Source organism: Periophthalmus magnuspinnatus, chromosome 11 (genome assembly GCF_009829125.3).
Source record: "Periophthalmus magnuspinnatus isolate fPerMag1 chromosome 11, fPerMag1.2.pri, whole genome shotgun sequence".
In the NCBI taxonomy this organism is placed as follows: domain Eukaryota; kingdom Metazoa; phylum Chordata; class Actinopteri; order Gobiiformes; family Gobiidae; genus Periophthalmus; species Periophthalmus magnuspinnatus.
The window spans coordinates 29,378,081-29,394,364 of record NC_047136.2 but is presented as its reverse complement, the minus strand read 5'-3'; the positions used below and the strand labels follow the sequence as shown (position 1 = coordinate 29,394,364).

Genomic DNA, 16,284 nt, shown 5'->3' with positions numbered 1-16,284 from the left:
GGGGGCGCTATAGTGTTCATTTTGATTAAAATTAATATTGCATTCCATTCATGCCCCAATCTCGCATATGTGATGTGAATGTGAGCTCTGTAGGGCAATGCCTGTGGCCGTGAGAGGACATCGAAAAAACAGGAAACTAAGGCGTTTTTCGGTGGCGCCGTACGGGCGAACCGTGTGGAATTTGGAGAAAATGTGGATAAGTTATGAAAACCCATGTGTCTGGATGTGGCATGTGAAATCTGAGCTCGTTTGGACCAAAAACCTGAGACTAGTAGCGTTTTGAAAACACGCTGCGAATGAAGTGGCGAATTTTTGATCCAATATAGCCGACTTCCTGTCCGTCCTAGGGCCGCACTATGATTGGCTTTTTTGCTTGTCTCCATGAGCTCTATCACTGGTGTGAATTTCGTCAAGCTAGGGCGAAAAATGCGTGTCGGCTCCCAATTCATTTTTAAATTTTGAATTTTCTAGGTGGCGCTGTCGAGCCGGTGTGCTTCGGACATTGTCGCAATGCCAATTTTATGAAATTTTTTGCCGAACCGGTTGATCCTATACATATATGTGGGACTTTTCGTCGACGTTCAGGGGGTGAAAAATGCGATTGTTTTGGCGGAAAAACGAAGAACAATGTTAATATGCAGTGTGGCCCTGAGCTGTGTGGCTCTGACTCTATATGAGAGGGGTCTGTGGCTTTGCACCGGCAACCGTGTACATAATACAGGTATGGTGTAATGGACTTTTTTGACCCGTTTAATGCCCACAATTATCTCCCCAAGTTTCATGCCAATCGGACAAAGTTGTGAATTTTACCAATACTGTAGGGGGCGCTATAGTGTTCATTTAGATAACAATTAATAGTGCATTCTATTAATACCCTCACATCACACGTGTGATGTGAATTTGAGCTGTGTAGACCAATGCATGTGCGTGTCAGAAATTTTTTTATGATTTTTTTTTTTTTGTATTTGCGCCCCTGGTGGCCAACCGTGGAAAATTACTCATAGCCATAATGTAATTTTTTTGTTTCTTCTGATGCCACCGATTTATTCCCCGAATTTCGAAGGAATCCAATAATGTTGGCGATTCACCCCTATGGTAGGGGGCGCTATAGTGTTCATTTTTATTACAATTAATAATCAATTTTATTAATACCCTCATATCACACGTGTGATGTGAATTTGAGCTGTGTAGACCAATGCATGTGCGTGTCAGACATTTTTAAATGATTTTTTTTGGAGTCTTTGCGCCCCTGGTGGCCAAGTGTGAAAAATGACCTATGCCCGTAATATTATTTTTTGGTCCACGTCATGCCCCCAATTTATTCCCTGAATTTCGTAGGAATCCGATAATGTTAGCGTTTCACCCCTATGGTAGGGGGCGCTATAGTGTTCATTTTGATTAAAATGAATATTGCATTCCATTCATGCCCCAATCTCGCATATGTGATGTGAATGTGAGCTCTGTAGGGCAATGCCTGTGGTCGTGAGAGGACATAGAAAAAACAGGAAACTAAGGCGTATTTCGGTGGCGGCGTACGGGCGAACGGTGTGGAATTTGGAGAAAACGTGGATAACTTTTGAAAACCCATGTGTCTGGATGCGGCATGTGAAATATGAGCTCATTTGGACCAAAAACCTGAGACTAGTAGCGTTTTGAAAACACGCTGCGAATGAAGTGGCGAATTTTTGATCCAAAATGGCCGACTTCCTGTCTGTCATAGAGCAGTGCTTCAATTCATTTTTATGCTTGTCCCCCCATTCTCTATCACTGTTCTGCTTTTTGTGTGTGTTTTCCAAAATAAACCAGGCTCCTCTCCCATAGGGGTGAATTTTTAGGTGGCGCCGTCGAGTCAGGGGGCATGGGACATTTTCCCGACACCAATTTTATGAAATTTTTTGCCGAGCCGGTCGATTCTATACCCCCATGTGAGACTTTTCGTGAATGTTCAGGGGGTGAAAAATGCGATTGTTTTGGCGGAAAAACGAAGAACAATGTTAATATGCAGTGTGGCCCTGAGCTGTGTGGCTCTGACTCTATATGAGAGGGGTCTGTGGCTTTGCACCGGCAACCGTGTACATAATACAGGTATGGTGTAATGGACTTTTTTGACCCTTTTAATGCTCACAATTATCTCCCCAAGTTTCATGCCAATCGGACAAAGTTGTGTATTTTACCAATACTGTAGGGGGCGCTATAGTGTTCATTTAGATAACAATTAATAGTGCATTCTATTAATACCCTCACATCACACGTGTGATGTGAATTTGAGCTGTGTAGACCAATGCATGTGCGTGTCAGAAATTTTTTTATGATTTTTTTTTTGTATTTGCGCCCCTGGTGGCCAACCGTGGAAAATTACTCATAGCCATAATGTAATTTTTTGTTTCTTCTGATGCCACTGATTTATTCCCCGAATTTCGTAGGAATCCGATAATATTGGCGTTTCACCCCTATGATAGGGGGCGCTATAGTGTTCATTTTTATTACAATTAATAATCAATTTTATTAATACCCTCATATCACACGTGTGATGTGAATTTGAGCTGTGTAGACCAATGCATGTGCGTGTCAGAAATTTTTAAATGATTTTAACTTTTGAAAACCCATGTGTGTGGATGTGGCATGTGAAATCTGAGCTCATTTGGACCAAAAACCTGAGACTAGTAGCGTTTTGAAAACACGCTGCGAATGAAGCGGCGAATTTTTGATCCAAAATGGCCGACTTCCTGTCTGTCATAGGGCAGCGCTATAATTATATTTTTTGCTTCTCTCTATGAGCTCTATCACTGGTACGAATTTCGTCAAAATCTGAGTCGGGCCTTCCTATTAAATTGAAAATCTCAAAATTTCTAGGTGGCGCTGTCGAGCCGGTGTGCTTCGGACATTATCGCGATGCCAATTTTATGAAATTTTTCGCCGAGCCGGTCGATCCTATACCTATATGTGGGACTTTTCGTCGACGTTCAGGGGGTGAAAACTGCGATCCTTTTGGCGGAAAAATAATAAGAAGAAGAAACCCAGGAAGAACAATGCCCCTCGCCATCACTTCGTGAGTGGCGAGGGCCAATAATGGCTTACACTTGTAATGCACTTTTTCGAAGCCTGTCAAAGCGCTACACTATAGTCATTATTCATTCATTTCCACACTTGTTGATGGTAAGCTACTATTTTAGCCACAGCTGCCCTGGGGCAGACTGATGGAAGCCAATCTGCGCCATCTGCCCCTCTGACCACCACCTATCATTCGCGCACACACCACTTTCATACTAGGCAATGTGGGTGAAGTAAGGACACAACGACAGAACTTAGTCCGAGCAGGACTCGATCCTCCTTGGGGGACCAACACTCTAACCACTGAGCCACCATATTGACCCTGTATGAAAATGTGTCCTCTGGGTTAAACCTGCATTTGACCCATCCTTCAGTCTCTGTGTTAAATCTGTCAGGAGCAGTGGGACCCATCTCCAAAGCTCATCTTGGTCAGGACGACCTCAGCTGGAGGATTTGACCCGTTGTGCATGTTTTGGGTTGATGGGGGAAATGTACCCAGACACAAGGAGAACATGCAAACTCTACAAAGAAATGCCTGGGAGTCAAACTCAGGACCTTCTTGCTGACTGTTTAAAGTTGGGTACCGGCTTTTTTACTAAGAAAAGGGGAAGATTTAGTTTTTGCCCCATTGAGATGATCATAAACCAGCACTCTGTCACTGTCTGCAGTTAAAGGCCCACACTGCACTGTTTTATGATGTTTTTCTCTGTGTAATACAGGACCTTTATTAATAAGTATTTTTTTTGTAACAAACCCTTAACTGAGCCACAGGCAGCGCTGCATCAGTCACAGTTATTGTTTTAGCCTCATTTTCACTGTTCTGTCTCCTGCGAGCTGCTGGCCTCTGACATGGTCGCATCTGCCTGGTCTTTATCGAGTAGGGCATCAAGGGCGTGTGATGACATCATCCTTAACAAGCTGTTAAAGAGCTCCGCCTGTAATCACCAAAACCTCAGATACTTCACCGTAATTAGGCCTATTATAAGAATCTGTATGCACCAAGCACTGGACAATGTACACATTGATAGACCTGGTTTAAACCCGGATTTAGACTTGGATTTAGACCTGGATTTAGACCCAGTTCAGTTCTGGTTTAGTCTGCATTGGTTTATATCTGGTTTAGACCGCTGTTATGGAGGATTAGTGTCTTGGGTAAAATTTACTCATTGAAACAGATCAGAAAGTGGAGTTTGATCTACAACCATCTGACCTCCTCTGCTCCTTTGACCCTCTCCTCTGATCCTCAGGCCCTCTTCCTCTGCCACTTGTCTCTGCTCTCGACTCTCCCCTCTGCTCATCTGACCCTGACAGATTGTCTGAGAAACTGATTTTAGTATTGCAACAACACTTTAAAAATGAAAAGAAACTCGATTTCAATAAGGAACAGACTCGATACCAATACCACAATGCTAATAAATTCTAGACATGTCCATAAACATTTGTACACTGAACAGAGGACTGACCTTTTGTGGTGCAGAGGTTCCACTGGAGGGCTTCTTCTGAGCACGCTCTGTTCTCTGTCCCTCTACCCTCCCTTTTGTCCTATCAGAAGAGAGAGATTTGCAGCAGACTGTGATTGGCTGTAATTCCCAGGTGAGGCCGCGGTAAACAGGTGAGGAGAGGAGCGACGTGATTGGATGAAAACTAGAGACCAGAGGGAGGGGCCAAGGGATTAAATAGGGGCATAACAACAGCAGGGACACGGGGGACTAAACCAACAGACTAAATCAGAGACCAAACCAGGTCGAAAACTGGACTAAACCAGGTCAAAAATAGGACTAAAACAGGGACCAAACCAGGTCTAAACAGGGAATAAAGCCAGGGCTAAAACTGGACTTGAGCAGAAATCAGGTCTTGGGAAAAAACAAAACTAAACATTAAACTGAACATAATTTTATTATGAAAATATGAACATAAATACAAAATGCAAACATCAACATCTTAAGAACATCAACTCTCTCTGGTCACGTGGCTCGACCCAGTCCTCCATCTCTTCAGAGGGACTCGACTCCGCGGATGCGTCGGGCAAGCTGAATGTCGCGTGGGAAAAGAGTCACTCGTTTGGCGTGAATCGCACAGAGGTTAGCGTCCGAAAACAGCATCACCAGGAACGCCTCCGCAGCCTGCCAGAAAATATCCATCAGATCCTTTCTGTATTCCCGTATCCTCCTGTGTCAGATGCCTTCCTACCCTCCTGTATCCCCCTGTGTCAGATGCCCGCCCATCCTCCCTGTAGTGTTAGACCAATATGGGGTTAGATTATATGTCTGTAGTTAATTTGCAGATGTGGTGTGTCAGATGCCCTTCCACATGTTGTGGTGTGGGGGAAATGCCCAGTGTCCCTGATAGAAGTGGTCGCTCACCTCCTGCAGAGCCAGCAGAGCGTAGACCTGCCACCGATATGACTCTCGAGAATAACTCTGACAGACTTCACGAACCTGAAACACAGACACTGAAGGTTTAAACGTGATCTCAGGAACATGTGAAGCCTGAAGCAGGCCTGAAGCAGGCCTGAAGCAGGCCTGAAGCAGGCCTGAAGCAGGCCTGAAACAGGCCTGAAACAGGCCTGAAACAGGCCTGAAACAGGCCTGAAACAGGCCTGAAACAGGCCTGAAACAGGCCTGAAACAGGCCTGAAACAGGCCTGAAACAGGCCTGAAACAGGACTGAAACAGGACTGAAACAGGACTGAAACAGGACTGAAACAGGACTGAAACAGGACTGAAACAGGACTCAACCAGGTCCAAGTTCTGGTTTCCTGATTTAACCTTGGGTACATGATTTTCAAACCATGATGCCTGCAAGTGTAATAGCAATTGAAATTTATATTGAAATCACAGTTTGAATGGACGAAATTAGCAAATCAAAGGCTGCAATTTTTTAAGTACCGTCATTTCATTTCAACAAAATCTTCTCTCATTCTGCATAAAAAGATCTGTACAAACATGTTCTGAAATGCAATTCTTGTATTCGTTTGTCAGTTCAGATTTCAGTCTTTTTGTCAATTTTTCTGGACTATTAACAGAATTCAACTATTAAAACATAAATCACAAATCTAATCACAATCACAATGTTTGTCAGAAAAGTCACAATGAGATATTCATTGATCGTTCAGCCTGACCATGAAATACGACAGTAAGTCTAATAGTGTTGTCACAATACTATAATTTCAAAATTGATTTCGATACTCAATACATATCCTGAAACCACAATGACAGTATATGAAAAAAAACCTTTCTTTAGACAACAGAATGTGATTTTCAACATTAAATAGTTCCATAGTGGCCTATGGGTGTATACTAGTCTATGCGTCTTATACTTGTGAAACATACAGAGACACATCATTATATACATATTCAGGAAAGGTTCATTTCTGTCCTGTGAATGTGACTTTTTAGTTTGATACCTGTGAAAAATAAGTATCTAGTTCCGAGACTAGTAGTAAGTTCTAAATCTGTCAACAGATCTGGAAAAGGACAAAACAAAGGGTCAGAGACTGTAACTGACCAGGCGGCAGAAGGGCCCTTTGCGCAGCAGCAGGTCGGTGCTTTTCTGGTATTTACGGATTTCTTTGAGAGCTTTGGACCCTGGGCGGTACCTCCTCTTTCGCGGGGTTCCTCCAGAGGGCGCTCCTGTACACAAAAAATTAAAACCAGTCCCTGGCCCAGTCCCTGGCCCTGGCCCAGTCCCTGGCCCAGTCCCTGGCCCAGTCCCTGGCCCAGTCCCTGGTCCAGTCCCTGGTCCAGTCCCTGGTCCAGTCCCTGGTCCAGTCCCTGGTACCTGCAGCTCCTCTGCGTTTGGGGGAACGGGGCCCAGGGCTGGGGGCTGGTGGTGGTGGGCGGCGTTTGGGAGTGGCCCCTTTACGGCGACTGGATGTGCTGTGCCTCATGACAGCTCTAGACAGACGAAGGGTCAGGAGGGTCAAAGCAGAGGAACCAGCTGCAGGAGGAACAAGAAATTACTTTATTATCAGTAATTAAGCTAATGAATTAAAACAGGTCAACAAAAGCAGGTCTATGAGGCGAGTCTTTAAATGGGTAAATGGTCACATTTTTATATTGCACTTTTCTACCTTCTAGACCCAAAGCTCTTTACATCAAGGAACCACTCCCCCATTCACAGACACACTCATACACCAGTGTCCACAGACTAGGGGTGAGCAAAAATATTGAAATATCGTATTGTTTAATTTAATGATCCATACCGTGATCTGCTGTATCGATTTATAATCGCCAAGAGTATTTTCTTTGTATATTTTATCAACTTATTCCATCACAGCGCTACAAATGTGTGGCTTGTTTAGAGGAAAGAAACTTGTTAATGCAATACATTTGATTCATTGTTTTTGATTCACTCGTGTGTTTCATATTAACTTTGCACAGGTAGTGGTTTAACAAAGACTTTTAGTATCACAGTTGTGATTCAGTAAATACGTTGTCATCCTTCAGAGCCGTTAAACTGCACATGTCCCTGTTACATGTAAATACCCTGGTCCCTGGTACATGTCAATAAAAAAAATATAAAAAAAGGTTCCTGATATGTTTATTGCACTGAAAAACATGCGTCTTTACTGTGAGTGGGCTTTCATCTCCACAAACCTTATTCTTATCTGGCCTCCTGCTTGTTTAAATGGAAATGCTGTTCCTTTGGCTATAATATTCCACTGTATGGTATAAAACTTATCCAACTCTATTAAGAATGGTCCAAAGTGCTGTAAGATCCAGGACATTTCATTATATAGGTGCAACAGTTTGAACTATTTGTGCCCTTGTGCGTGGGGCTTTTAACAGCTGCTGGTCTAGAAATACCTTCAAAACTGTTTGTGTGTTTTTGTTTGCTCAAATTATGTTAAAAATAAACCAGTCACAGTTTTCCGCTGATCTCGAACAATAAAAACATACCTTTACTTATCAGTCCTGTTAAAATATGAAGTCCAGTAAAAATTACATATTTACTTAAAATCTACTTAAAAACAGATAACTAAATAGTACATTTTAGATAGTCAAATGTGTCCACACCAGTCTAGTTCATTTGTATTGTTCTGTCCTCTGACAAAAGCAGAACTGTTTATGTTTAAATAATGACAATTTAGCAGTAATTTTTGGACGTGAAATAACAACCTGCTACAGACCCGATGTTAGCTCGCTGCAATATACAGACCGTTTAGTGTGCTATTGGTTATTTCGCTTTTTCATTTGCACAAAAGCCTTTACTTTTGTTTATCGATATTAGAACCCTCTTACCTTCAACTGAAAATAAAATGGATCCCAAAATCCTTAAAGTCCAAAAGTGTCGGAGCAGCGCAGACACCGGAGCACAATTTAAAAATCACCTCTCCTCCGTCTCGACCAATCAGCGGCGGCCCTATCACACACGTGACTACAGGGGGTGGGTTTGGGATGTGGTACACTGCGCGAGAGGGGTTAACGGTCTCGACTCAGCATAGACAAAACCAGGTCAACAACGGTACGAGATCAAGCGCCTCTTCCCGGTGTGGATATCAAACGTACCTTCATCTATGTTGATATTGAAATTCATTTGGCCCAATGTATTAATTAAATGAAATCCAGAGCACAACACGTTTTAGTTTGATATAAACACATTTTATTTTATTTTAACATCATCAAAGAAAGTGTAATGTGTCAGCTGCAGTCTAGATTGTTTTAGAATCTGGTCCAGTCCTGGTTTAATCCTGGTTCAGTCCTGGTTTAGTCCAGTTTGAGTCTTGGTTTAGTCATTGTTTTGTCCTGGCTTAGTCCTGGTTGAGTCCTGTTTGAGTCTTGGTTTAGTCTTGGTTTAGTCTTGTTTGAATCTAGGTTTAGTACTTGTTTGATCCAGGTTTAGTCTTGGTTTAATCCTGGTTTAGTCCTGGTTTAGTCCTGGTTTAGTCCTGGTTTAGTCCTGGTCCATGGCCTGGATTGACTCTTCGACCAGTTCTAGACTCAGAGGAGTGATGGTTTTGGTGAGAACTGCCGAGGTTCCGCGTTTATACCGATAATCTCCCTCTCTGTGAACACAAAGGCAAAGTCAGATGCCCTCCCATCCTCTGTATTCTGTGTGTCAAATGCCCTCCCTGTGTGTCAGATGCCCTCCCTTTGTGTCAGATCTCCTTCCTCACCTTTGCCCTCTTCTAGCCGCTATCTCGTAGCCTCTCTTCATCTCCACTCCTTTCTCCGTGATGACGCACAGATCCACGTTACTTCCAGATCCGAGGTCACAGAAGATACCGGCTGCTATGGCATCTCGGACTAAATGCTCCGCCTCTTCCAGCTGAGCACAGGGACACTTCAGTTTATATTTGTACAAAGTCATTAATCTTTTAAAGGGGATCTTAAAGGTGCGACAGGGCCTTCCTGCTGGTTGGTGGACCAGTGACAGAGCAGCATTGTGGTTCATTGAGAAGGCAAAGCGTCCAAATCATAGACTGTATATATAGATGGATAGCTAACCCACTCGCTGCCACGTACCAAACAGGAAGTGATCATGGGCGTTATTCCAGCTCCATCAAACTCTTGCCCCTCTCTCTGTAACTGGTTCTGTCAGACTTGTCATTTTGGTCTTCAATCTTCGTATTATCCCGCTCTACATGATCCTGTGGTTTATATTTCACTATTTTGTCCCTGAATCAAGATATAAACATCTATGACAGGCCAATCAAGCGTCTTCTTTCCCAGAGGTCACTCCCACTAACAATAGCAACAGGCTTGACTGTTAGCATTGCTAAGCTCTCACCCACCTGCTAAACTAGCGGTGCAGGCGGGAAGGGACGTTACCTTGCACAGCCTCACTCGCGGCCGGAATTCCAACTATGGAAGTTGGCGTTATATCATTGTTCATCTGTTGCGGTCTCACGGATTTTTTTAGTGCAATTTTGCATGCTTTTTTTTACAGGGTCTGAACGTGCATTGTGTTCTGCGTCCTGATTGGCTTAGGGACAGTACACCATTGTCCACCAGTCTCCTCCGTGCCGTGTCTCCTGTACAGTACAGAATGTGTTCAGCCAAATTTACATAAATGTTAGATTGACACTACAGTGAAGGACGAAGAGGCACAGTAAGAGGAACTGTGAAATACACGAGAGTCACTATTAATCAATTAAACAAGAGAGAAATGTGAGAAAATGTTAATGCCTCCTGGACCCTAACCTATGGTCATGAGCTCTGGGTAATGACCAAAAGGACAAGATCACGGATACAAGAAGTCGAAATGGGTTTCCTCCGTAGGGTAGCCTTAGGGATAGTGTTAGGAGCTCGGTCACACGGGAGGAGCTCGGAGTAGAGCCGCTGCTCCTACACGGCGAGATGAAACAGTTGAGGTGGCTCAGGCATATGCTCGGGATGCCTCCTGGACGCCTCCCTAGGGAAGTGTTCTGGGCATGTCCCACAGGGAGGAGGCCCCGGGGAAGACCCAGGACACGCTGGAGGGACTATGTCTCTCGGCTGGCCTGGGAACACCTTGGGGTCCCACCAGAGGAGCTGGACGACATGTCTGGGGTGAGGGGAGTCTGGGAGTCCCTACTTAGACTGCTGCCCCCGCGACCTGGCCTGGGATAAGCGGAAGAACATGGATAGATGGTTGTATGTTAATGCCTGTCTAAGGAAAGTGTATAAAGTGTGTGGTGAGGGGTTTTACAGCCTTAAAACAGATATAATTGTTAAAAAAAAAAGCTGACTACTTCACAGATTTCACCTATTGCAGCGTATCCCCCGCGATAAACCAGGGACCACTGTAATCCAGGCTATTTAGTTTGTGAAAAAAGGTGCGGAAGGTAAGTGCTTTGTGCATGGAAGGAAATATGTGCTTTTCTCTCAAGTGGATTTAACCAAAGTTTGATTTCTTGGCTTGTTCTGCTGTTGTGACGCTTAAACCAGTCAGATTCAAGTATTCATGATAATGTCCCGCCTTTTCCCGATCGATTTCAGTGAGAGTGATAAATATGTTGAACTATATATAGTACTACACATAGCCAGGACCAAACCAGATCTGACATTACCTCCATGTTTGGTTTGAACCTGTCCTCAAACACAGACACAGCCGCCGCAGCCCCAGAGCCTACAGCAACAAAGGAAACATAAAATGAAATGATACAATCAAATTAACTAGATGAAGAGATATTAGTGAAAGACTGAATGTTGACACGTCTGACCCATGGTGAGGAACGGCAGTTTGTCATAGGAGCCGTGAGGATAGACGCTGTAGAGCTGAGGTCCGGTTACATCCACCCCCCCGACGATCAGGGAAGAGCCTACGTGGCCCTGGTACCTGAAGAGAGAGGGGGGCAGAGAGGTGAGAAAGGAGGAGAAAGGAGAGGGAGGAGCCCATCTGAACCTGGTATCTGAGGATAGAGGGAGGAGAGAGGGAGAAGAGAGGAGGAGAAGGGAGAGGGAGGAGCCAATGTGATCCTGATACCTGAAAGAGGAGAGAGGGAGATATGACAGGAGGAGAGAGGTGGAAATGAGCAAGGATGAGTAAGGAGAGGAGAGGGGTGAGAGAGGAGTGAAAGAGGAGGAAAGAAGCCATTGTGACCTTGGTACACGAGGAGAGGGAGAGAGGAGGGAGAGAGGGGAGGAGAGGATAAGAGAGGAAGAGGAGCCAGCGTGACCCTGGTATCTGAAAGAGGAAACAAAAGAGACATGTTAGGGAGGACAGAGGAAGAGTGACGGGTGACAGAGGAGGAAAGCAGCCTCAGGAGGGAGGAGAGAAGAAAGAGATGAGAATGAAGAATGAGAGGGAGGAGGAGAGGAGCCTGAGCAGCCTAAGGAGAGAGGGAGGAGAGATGAAAGCGGTGAGACGGAGGAGGAGAGGAGCCTTAAGAGAGAGGTAGGAGAAAAGAAAGAGGCGAGAGGGAGGACAATAGGAGCCTGAGGAGAGAGGGAGGAGAGGTGAAAGAGGTGACAGGGCGGAGGAGAGGAGCCTGACGAGAGAGGGAAGAGAGGTGAAAGAGGTGAGAGGGAGGAGGACAGGAGAGGAGCCTATGTGACCCAGGTACCTGAAAGAGAAGAATAGAGAGAGGTGAGGAGAAGAGGAGGAGGAGAGGGGAGCCCACATGATCCTGGGACCTGGAGAGAAGGGAGAGAGGAGAGAGGGGCAGAGGAAAGAGAGAAGCAGCCCCGTAACCCTGGTACCTGAGGAGAGAGGGAGGAGAGGTGAGAGGAGAAAAGGGGTGAGCGAGGAGGAGGATTGAGGAAAGAAGAAGGGGAGTGGGTGAGAGAGGGAGAGAAACGAGAAGAGTAGGAGAGGAGCCCATGTGACCCTGGTATCAGTTAGTCTTGGTCAGGACTACCTTAGAAGGAGGATTTTTTGTAAAGTAAATTTATGGTGGAATGTTTAGCAGTTACCATGGTGGCACAATGCACACATTAGCAAAAATGGGCAAAAAAGTTTAAAGAGTCTGAAAATTCAAGAAAAAAATACAAATAGACTCTAATTTGAATAGCAAAGCTTCAGACAGAGCAGTGCCTACAGTTAGCATCACAACCCCGAGGAATATTGATGACATCAGCTACAAAGTATCAATTGTGGATGTTTTGGATTTATGGAGGAATCCCACCCAGACACAGGGAGAACATTCAAACAGCAGTTGCTGTGAGGTGTGTGTGCTGTGCCACTGACCTGAAAAGCATCTGTTTGAGCTGGCGTGTAACCATGGTGACGAGAGGGGGCCTCCCGGTGTTGAGCATGTGCAACTCCACATTCGACGCCATGATCTGCGTCGTGATCTCAGCATCAGCCGCTACACCTGCCCCACAGCAACTGAGTAGAGAAACCAAGTCTAAAGCAGGACTAAACCAGGACCAAAGCAGGACTAAACCAGGACCAAACCAGGTCTAAACCAGGACTAAACCAAATCTAAACCAGGACTAAACCAGGAATAAACCAAATCTAAACCAGGACTAAACCAAGACTAAGCCAGGACTATACCAGGACTATACCAGGACTAAACCACATCTAAACCAGGACTAAACCAGGACTACACAAGGTCTAAACCAGGACTAAACCAGGACTAAACCAGGTCTAAACCAGGACTAAACCAGGACTAAACCATGTGTAAACCAGGACTAAACCAGGACTAAACCAAGACTAACCCAGGTGTAAACCAGGACTAAACCAGGACTAAACCATGTGTAAACCAGGACTAAACCAGGACTAAACCAAATCTAAACCAGGACTAAACCAGGAACCATGTGTAAACCAGGGCTAAACCAAGACTAAACCAAGACTAAACCAGGACTAAACCAGGAATAAACCATGTGTAAACCAGGACTAAACCAGGACTAAACCAAATCTAAACCAGGACTAAACCAAGTCTAAACCAGTTCTAAACCAGGACTAAACGAGGACTAAACCATGTGTAAACCAGGACTAAACCAGGTCTAAATCAGGACAAAACAAGGTCTAAACCAGGACTAAACCAGGACTGAACCAGATCTAAACCAGATTTAAATCAGGTCTTGGACTCACTATATGGTTGGGGCAATGTAGTGGATTTTCATGCAGTTCTTGTCAACAACCACCATGTCATCTGTGGCCCGTGTGTCTGCGCCAAGAATCACCCCATCCTGAAAAACAGTTAAAAAGACATGAGTTAGACCTGGTTTAGACCTGGTTTAGTCCTGTTTTAGTCCTGGTTTAATCCTGTTGTAGTCCTGGTTTAATCCCTGGTTTAGATCTGGTTTGGACCTGGTTCAGGTCTGATTTAGACCTGAATTAATTCTGGTCCAGTCCTGGCCTGTTTCAGATCTGCCTTAGTCCTGACCCAATTTAGTCTTGGTTTAGTCCAGTTTTGTCCAAGTTCAGACCTTGTAAACGAGTCCTGCGATGGTGGTCCCAGTTTTCCTCGGGTTGGGAGCTTTGAATCCGTTTTCAGACAGGCTGGACTCGAGCACAGCATTCCTGAAAGAAACATATGAAAATATGAATGAATCCCAGGTCAGTCTAAACATGAGCATAAACAGGAGCATTATTTTATATTGGCCACATATACAAGCTTCAGTCCCAGTATAGTCCTGGTTTAGACCTGGACTGGCTCAGCATGGATTTTGTCTGGGTTCAGTTTTACTATAGTTTGGAAATGTGTTTGCTAAATTGATCTCACTGTAATCCTTACCCCTGGTTTAGTCCTGGTTTAGACTTGGTTTAGACCTGGTTTCGTCCTGGTTTAGACTTGGTTTAGACCTGGTTTAGTCCTGGTATAGTCCTGGTTTAGACCTGGTTTAGTCTAGTCCTGGTTTAGTCCTGGTATAGTCCTGGTTTAGACCTGGTTTAGTCCTAGTTTAGATATGATTTAGTCCTGGTTTAGATCTGACTTAGTCCTGGTTTAGACCTGATTTAGACCTGGTTTAGACCTGGTTTAGTCCTGGTTTAGATCTGATTTAGTCCTGGTTTAGATCTGATTTAGTCCCGGTTAAGACCTGGTTTAGTCCTGGTTTCACCTGCGGATGTTTTCGAAGCTGAATCCTCCAGTTTCTTGTGGACTCAAACTGTGAAGCATCGTTTCGTTTAAAGTTATGAAGTATTTTGTACAAGAGTAAAAGAAAGTTTAAAATTTCAGTTCCAAACTCTATTTTTGCTGCGACACAAAACCTGAACCGGTGCGTCGAGTTTAGTAGAACTTTTACTTTCGCTTCTGCAAATTATGAAGTTACATTCTCAGGTTTGGCCAGCAGATAGAGCCATATCACAACCTCAGAATTGTCTTTGTTTTCATTTTCATTTATTTATTCATTCATATAAGATTCGTTTTTATCTCATGATCATTTTAATTTATTAATTGTATTTTATAGTAACTGTTCTTTTATTTAGGTGAAAGTTTTGGCTCCTCCTCCCGTAGAGTCTGAGCTAATCCCACCAAATTATAATCCTCTGAATTATAATCTGCAGCAGTCAGCGAAAGAACCAGGTCTGAAGCAGGACTAAAGCAGGACTAAAGCAGGACTAAAGCAGGACTGAACCAGGACCAAACCAAGATTGAAGCAGATCTAAAACAGGACTAAAAGTACTAAAAAGAGACTGAAAACCAGGTCTAAACCAAGGTCAGTCAGGTCTCTGCAGGACTAAACCAAGTCTGAATAAGGACTTAACCAGATCTAAACCAGTATTAAACCTTGTAGAATGGTTCAGGCTGGTCTGGTGTGGGTCCTGTTGGTCTCTGGATTGGTTTTGGTTTTGAGTTTTGATGAGAGACCAGACTTAAACCACAATGAGGACCTGCTCCACCCGAGCTCCACGTCTGACACAGAGAACTGGGAGGTCTTCAACGTGGACCATGACCGGACTCAAGACCGGCACAAAGATGAGGATCAAGACCAGACTAGAGACCAGACTCAACACGGTAAGCATGTAAAGATACATGATGTCATGGAGGTGGAAGTGCAGCGAATCTATTTTGGCTAAACCAGGACTAAACCAGGTCTAAACCAGGTCTAAACCAGAAGTAAACCAGAAGTAAACCAGGTCTAAACCAAGTCTAAACCAGGACTGAACCTTTAAAGAGAGCTTTCTCTACTGTTACCAGTCTCACTTTTCACATTTTATATCAAACTAGGTGAAAATACCAGATATACTGTATTAATTATGAATCATGAATCATGAGATTTATACAGTACCTTTTATGATTGCCAGAGCACTTTACAACGCAGAACTCATTCACTCCACACTGGTGGTCATAAGATACTATTGCAGTCACAGCTGCCCTGGGGCAGACTGACAACTGTTGCAGTCAAATTGAAATTTCAGTAATTTCCTGTGTAAACAACAAAATATTGTTGTGGCAGTCATTTTGATACTTTTTTTTTTTTTAATGCATTGCTCACTAGCATGACATGACATTTAAGGCAACGTCAGCTCCCAATGGGCACCAGTTTTCTAATGAGGAAGTCAGCAGACATGTTTCTTTTAGTAAGTCATTTTAGATGAATATTGTGATTTAAAATATGCAAATCATAATATAACATAATGATGCAGGTCTGTCAGAGATTATAGTTATAGAGACACAAGAACAAGAGGCCTGCTTTAAGTCTATTTTGTCTCATTCACACAGGTTTGACACTTTGTCCCACCTTGTGATGTCATCATGTGGCAATGCCGAAAGGGCTCTATTGTGTTTTTAAACTCTATACACCTTCACTAGAATCGTTTGGATCCTTTCAACCCTGGAATTTCCAATCTACTGCTGAACTAAAGGTAAAAGGAGCTGTTAACTTGAAAAGTACATCACAAGGTGGAACAGAGCATT

The 16,284-nt window shown here is 43.9% G+C and overlaps 2 protein-coding genes across 3 annotated transcripts in view; both read right to left on the bottom strand.

The window, feature by feature from the left end:
• Positions 1–5,030: 5,030 nt before the first annotated feature.
• LOC117378632 (histone H3-like centromeric protein A) lies at positions 5,031–8,357 on the bottom strand. Its single transcript, XM_033975271.2, has 5 exons — positions 8,294–8,357; positions 6,831–6,989; positions 6,558–6,682; positions 5,415–5,489; positions 5,031–5,174 (listed from the first exon to the last, which is right to left on the bottom strand). Exons 2-5 carry the CDS (start codon positions 6,937–6,939, stop codon positions 5,046–5,048), a joined length of 438 nt encoding a protein of 145 aa, XP_033831162.1. The 5' UTR covers positions 6,940–6,989; positions 8,294–8,357; the 3' UTR covers positions 5,031–5,045.
• A 279-nt stretch (positions 8,358–8,636) lies between these two features.
• The window catches only part of LOC117378631 (proteasome subunit beta type-7-like), a 273,780-nt gene continuing 266,132 nt past the window's right edge, over positions 8,637–16,284 (bottom strand). Inside the window, exons 1-8 of one of the 2 annotated variants that reach the window (XM_033975270.2) lie at positions 14,483–14,674; positions 13,850–13,943; positions 13,512–13,609; positions 12,663–12,803; positions 11,197–11,312; positions 11,044–11,102; positions 9,169–9,320; positions 8,637–9,057 (exon numbers count right to left, since the gene is read on the bottom strand). In XM_033975270.2, coding sequence (XP_033831161.1) covers positions 8,946–9,057; positions 9,169–9,320; positions 11,044–11,102; positions 11,197–11,312; positions 12,663–12,803; positions 13,512–13,609; positions 13,850–13,943; positions 14,483–14,541 — 831 coding nt within the window. In that variant the 5' untranslated portion in view covers positions 14,542–14,674 and the 3' untranslated portion in view covers positions 8,637–8,945. Of the gene's footprint in view, positions 9,058–9,168; positions 9,321–11,043; positions 11,103–11,196; positions 11,313–12,662; positions 12,804–13,511; positions 13,610–13,849; positions 13,944–14,482; positions 14,675–16,284 lie in introns of those variants that run through there. The other variant, XM_055225130.1, reaches the window with a different exon arrangement.